The sequence below is a fragment of the Artemia franciscana genome, chromosome 15 (genome assembly GCF_032884065.1).
Source record: "Artemia franciscana chromosome 15, ASM3288406v1, whole genome shotgun sequence".
NCBI lineage: Eukaryota > Metazoa > Arthropoda > Branchiopoda > Anostraca > Artemiidae > Artemia > Artemia franciscana.
The window spans coordinates 4187564-4193856 of record NC_088877.1 but is presented as its reverse complement, the minus strand read 5'-3'; the positions used below and the strand labels follow the sequence as shown (position 1 = coordinate 4193856).

Here is a 6293-nt window from a genome sequence, read left to right as displayed (position 1 = left end):
CCCAGATTATTAGTCTTTATTAATAAGGCAATCTTTGTGTCCATAAATGGTTATCAAAATCCCTAGTGTGGCAATCAAAATAAAGAAATACATACATAACAGCCGGATGCTAAAGACAAATACTGAAGATATTCCCACAAATCCTATCTATGGTAACTTAATAAAAAAAAATGTAGTAGGCTTACAACCCATTTTAACTTATTATCTAGAGGAGTGTTTTTACCTTGGTAAGTCGCAAAACTGTACGGTAGCCTAGGAGATGAACAACAATATAAAGTCTTGATTTTCCAAAGGAAAAGCTTACATATGGAAAGTAATAAAATATAGATGAAAAAGAGAAAAGTTACAAACATCGTATGGTAAGTACGCTAGAACAGAGGAGAAAGTGTCAAGTTTTTAGCTCTTGGATTTTCTGTAAATCTTTATATTTTATGCAGCATTATTTTAATTGAGTTTAATGGAAACTTTTAATTAGGCACATGTCATGCACCAGCTTCGTATGTATGAAAATGAACAACGCTCCTGCAAAACAATGATGGAGGAGGAGGAAAGGCTGAGATCACTAGATGCTGCTTTGAAATCTCAAATGAAAGAACAGGATAAGGATATTTACAAAAAGCAGCTTGAAATTGGTCTGCTGAAGCTGCACATCCAACACAAGCAAAAGCTATTGACTGCAAAGTCGAAGCGTGTTTTGAATATAGAGCAAAGGAAGAGGAATCTAGAAGAGGTTAGTTTTGAATGTTTATACTGTAGCTTCTATTTAAAGGGTACGACACTGGTTAAGAGTTGCTATTAAGGGTTGAAGGGTACAATAAAACGTTGCAGAAGCAGCTTGAAACAGGTCTGTCGAAGCTGGGCTTCCAGCACAAGAAAAAGCTTTTGACTGCAAAGTCGAAGTGTGTTTTGAATATAGAGCAAAGGAAGATGAATCTAGAAGAGATTAGATTTGAATGTTTATACTGTAGCTGCTATTTAAAGGGTACGACAATGGTTAAGAGTTGCTATTAAGGGTTGAAGAGTGCAATAAAATGTTGCAGAAGCAGCTTGAAACAGGTCTGTCGAAGCTGGGCTTCCAGCACAAGAAAAAGCTTTTGACTGCGAAGTGTAAATGTGTTTTAAATATAGAGCAAATGAAAATGTTTATTTAGTAGGGGTAAATCTTGAATATTTATTCACACCCGAGTATTTCAATAGACACAGCAAGAGGTTAGTGGGGCTACTGTAAGGACCTGAGGGGTACAGTAAAAGGCTATAAATGTAATTTGAAAACGGTCTGTTGAAGCTAGATATCAATTACGAACGGAAGATATTCATTGCAAGTCAAAATATATTCAAAAAACAGAGCAAATGAAGAGGAATTGGGAGGGGGAGGGTTAAATTTCAAGTGTTAATTGTGCTGCTACAATGTAAGGGACTCTAGTAGATTTAAAAACGATATAAATATTATCAGTACCATTACCATTATCAGTCTCTAACTAGCAATGTAAAATCTAGTCGCTCAAAATAGTCAAAAGGTTGAACTGTTATGCCCCCGAGCATGCTATGACCCTTCAGCCACGGATCAGGGAATGTGGATTATACAATATGTTCATTTTTACATGCAGGATTTGCCATTGGTAAATGAGGGTTGTTGATCCTCAGTGTGTCTGAAAAGCCCAAGTGTAGTAAGGTGAAATTTTAGGGAGTGTCGAGGGGTTTGTTGAGCTAAATCAAAGAAACTATCTGCATCCAAGCTATCAAAAAGGCGTATCTAAACTGTCTTAGGAGCGTATAGCTTTATCAACTTGAAAGGATCAATATTAATGCAACTGCTACTGTGACTGCAACTGCAACTACTTGCGACTGCAACCAAGACGCTTGCAACAGGGACTACTTACAACTGTGACTACGAGTACTGGCTACAGTAACTACTCGTGATTCTGACTGCTATTGTTTGTGACTACGCCTACATTTACTTGCGACTACTTTCAGGAAATTTTTAAAGGGGATATCGAATAAAATCAATACATTCTATGTGCATGCTGGTTGACAAAAGCACCTATTAGCAACAACTTAGGCATGATTGAGGCATTTTAGCTGAAACCTTCAGGGTATGTTCAAGGGGGCGCCCAAATGTGATCGAGGATCAGCTAGCCCATCCCCAACTTGCCCTATTTAGATGCCCCTCCAGAGCACTGATCAAAGTTTTGAAGAAGTAATTTTGCTCAAAATAGCCAGAAGGTCTAATAACTATGCCTCTGGTGATATCGAGCCACTCAGAGACCCTGGGGCAAGGGTTTTCAACCATGCAATTTGCCTATTGTTTACATACCTGATCTATCATTAGGAAAAGGAGAGGCTTTGATCCTGGGTGTGTCCAAACAATTAAAGGTGTTAAGATGAAACTTCAAGGAATGTTGAGAGGTATGGTGAACTAAATCAAAAGGCATTCTTTACATCCAGGCTGGGGAAAGGGTGTATCTACAATGTCTTAAGAACCACTAAGGGTATTAACTTCAATCTTTCAGGACCACTATTGCTGCTACTAGTGTAGCTGTAACTTCAACTACTTGCGACTGCAACTTTTTGCAACTACTTGCTACTTTGTCTTCTTAATAGCTTATTAACTTGAAACTTTGAGGGCAAAGACCTCTACTACTACTACTACTGCGGCTGCAACTGTGACTGCGACTACTTGCAGCTTCGACTAGGAGTAATGATATACTGTGCCTATTTTCTACTGCCATTGATAGTGACTCTGACAGTTAGTTCTTGTGAAAATGATGATTTTTACTTCCGACTACTTTGAGGAGAATTTTAAAGGGGATATTGAACAAAGTCAAAACCTGCTATGGACATGCTAGTTGACTAAAGAGCGCATCTGCAATTCCGCAGGAACAACTGGGGGTATTCAGTTAAAATTTCATGGCATGTTGAACAGTTATCGTATTGCAAAGGGTCTCTTTGTCCTTCTTAGACCCCCCCCCCCTTAACACTGATCAAAATTATGAAAAAGTCACTTTGTCCAAATAGTCAAAAAGCCCAATAATTATGTTTTTAGAAGTGCCATACCCCTCAAAACCACCAGATAAAGTATTTTAAATTATGCAATTTCCCCTTTGCTTACACACAGGATTTATCATTGAGACTGGGAGGGGGGATTTAAGATAATGGGTGTGTCTGAAAAAGTTAGGGATATGAAGGTGCTAATTCAGGGAATGTTGAGGGATATTAAGCAAAATCAAACACACTACATACATCTAGGTTATCAAAGTGGCATAACTTCAATACAGTCGGAGTGGCTAAAAGTATTAACTTGAAACTTTCGGGATCGCTTTCGCTACTACTATTGAGATTTTAACTGCGAATAGTTTTGACTTGCGACTGCAACTACTTGAGACTGCGAATACTTTTGACTGCAACTGGTTGAGACTACGACAACATGTGACTGCGACTGCTTTCAACTGCAGATACGAATGCAACCTGACTGCTACTTCAGCTAGCTGCGCTTATGATTACTTCCAACAGCGATTGTGACTACTTATGACTTCAACAATTTGTGACTATAAATATGACAACTCGTGCCTGCAACTGTGGCTACTTGCGACTCTGACGACTGCTATTAGCCCCGCAACTACTACTGCGATTGCGACTGTGACTGCAAATACTACTGCAACTTCTACTATTGTAACTAGAACTACTTGGGTTAATCAAAAGAATTTAAATGCATCTGCTTGTCAAAATTGTCGATGTTGTTAAATTTGCTTATCTGGAATGTCTCGCAGATGGCTAAGGTTATTAAGTTGAAAATGTTAGGGAATATTAAAGAGGATTTTGCACTAAATCAAAACACAATATATGCATCCACGCTTTGAAATGTTATATCTTCAGTGTTTCAAGAACAGTTAGGAAAGTCTATCAAGTTGAAACTGAGACTTTTTAGGTTGATGTTGAACGTAAAGGCACTGTGCAACCCAGTTGTTAATGGGAGATGTCTGCAATATCTATGAAACAGGTAAGGGTATTAAATTGAAACTACTGGAGAACATTGAGAGGGATGTTGATAGCAATCAAAACACAACTATTTGCATCTCGGTCGCCAACAGGGCGCATGTGCAATATCTCAGGATCAGCTAATGCTATTTAATTGAAGCTTCTAGGGTATGTTGAGGTAAATCAAAAGATACTCTGTACGTTTAGCTGGTTAAAACGTGTGCTCTATCTCCAGATCAATTGCTGATATTAGTTTGAAACTTTAAGAAAATGTCTTGAGGAATTTAGAACTCAATCATAAGATAATATAGTTTTAATTAGACGCAAATAACGCAATAGGCCTTAGAACTTTTGCCTCTTTGCAGTGGCATAGTCTTTGTAGGCATAACATATACCGAGTCCGAGGTAATAGGCTTGAGGCTGACTGTGCAGGATTCGAAGTCTTGTTGATAAAAGATCATCGCCAAGTGTGGAAGATCATTTTGTGCCCAAAAGGGCCCAGGGTTGCACAAAGCCTCTTTTCATATGGAGGTCCCAGAGACTTCTTGTTGTCTGGATCTAAGCCGACTTAAGTGTTTTCTGTAGACAGGTAGACTGCGTATAGACTGTGTTAGTTCCTGTTCACCACTGGTTCTGGGACCATTGTTTTTCCTACGGCCGTAAAATTTCTATGATTAAAAGAATGCAAAAATTACAGCTTGGAATGTTACAATACTAAAAAAAAGAACTATCGTATCTATATTCTGACTGACGAATTTAGATACTTCAAACTAGGCTTATGGGGCTTTAGAAACTCATATCCGAGGTTCAAGAAACATTGAATTGGGTGTTACAGGAAGGATTGGTCGCACAAGCAAGGAAAGGAAATCATGGGGAATAAAGAATCTGCTAAGTCTTGCTAAGATCGGAAAAGTATTAATAATAGAACGTTGTTTGCTCATTTATGACTAAAATGTGCAGGGCATCAGGCATAATAGTATATGCCCTTTTACAACTCACTAATTTAGATAGTTGTGACTCAGAGAAATTTTATTTTCAAGCACAGGCGCAAATAGACAAGTTCTCAGTTAGAAATATGATATTTTTAATAGGGGATCACAATACCTAGGTGGGTAGAAATGGGGATAGATGGTATCCCAGCAAAGGTAAATATGTGTAGAAAAAAATAGTAATGCTTTCAGAGACTGTTGCCATTTTGTAGGTATAACAAAATACTTATAACCAGTTCAATGTATGATCATAAAATGGACAATAAGTTAACAGGGTATTTGCATAATTGTAATTAAGCTGACCGAAGACTGGGGGGATCGATTCAATATATGAGGATATAAATTAGTGCTGTCATTGATGTTACAAGTCAAGTAGAGATTACCACTTAGTTGTATCTAGGGTTAATATAAAGCTGAAATTTAGAAAGCGTAACTACCTTCTGGGAAGCTACAACATTGGTAGATTCCACGATTAGAATTTGATGATTTTGGATCGATTGGTTTTGACTGGATGTTGGATCGATTCAAGATACGAGGGTATAAATTAGTGCTGACACTGGTGTTACAAGTCAAGTAAAGATTACCATTTAGTTGTATCTTGGGCTAATGTAAAGCTGAAATTTAGAAAGCGTAACTACCTTCTGGGAAGCTACAACATAGGTAGACTCCACGATTAGAATTTGACGATTTTGGATCAATTGGTTTTGACTGGGTGTTGGATCGATTCAAGATACGAGGGTATAAATTAGTACTGACACTGGTGTTACAAGTCAAGTAAAGATTACCATTTAGTTGTATCTTGGGCTAATGTAAAGCTGAAATTTAGAAAGCATAACTACCTTCTGGGAAGCTACAACATAGGTAGACTCCACGATTAGAATTTGACGATTTTGGATCAATTGGTTTTGACTGGGTGTTGGATCGATTCAAGATACGAGGGTATAAATTAGTACTGACACTGGTGTTACAAGTCAAGTAAAGATTACCATTTAGTTGTATCTTGGGTTAATGTAAAGCTAAAATTTAGAAATGTAACTACCTTCCGGGAAGCTACAACATTGGTAGACTCCACGATTAGAATTTGAAAAAAAACTTTCCAGAAACAGTTCAATAATAAACTTGAGAGTCTAAAATTTGATAATATAGAATATCAAGGGAAAAATTTTGGAAAACAGTTTGTTAAGTCACTAATGGTTTGAAGTATAAGCAAGAAATAGAGCTGGGAAAAAACTTTATGTGCAAATGAAAATGCTTTATGTTTAATAGAGAGAACGAGGGCCTTGTTCAAGAATTATTTGAGTGATAGATAGTATGAAAATAAGAGGAACG

At 37.5% G+C, this 6293-nt stretch overlaps 1 protein-coding gene across 4 annotated transcripts in view; it reads left to right on the top strand.

Moving 5' to 3' along the window:
* LOC136036718 (coiled-coil domain-containing protein 39-like) overlaps window positions 1–6293 on the top strand; it is a gene marked incomplete in the record, with an annotated part of 149037 nt that overhangs the window by 92445 nt on the left and 50299 nt on the right. For all 4 annotated transcript variants that reach the window (XM_065719061.1, XM_065719063.1, XM_065719064.1 and 1 more), the window contains 1 exon segment: window positions 476–730. In XM_065719061.1, the coding sequence (XP_065575133.1) occupies window positions 476–730 (255 nt within the window).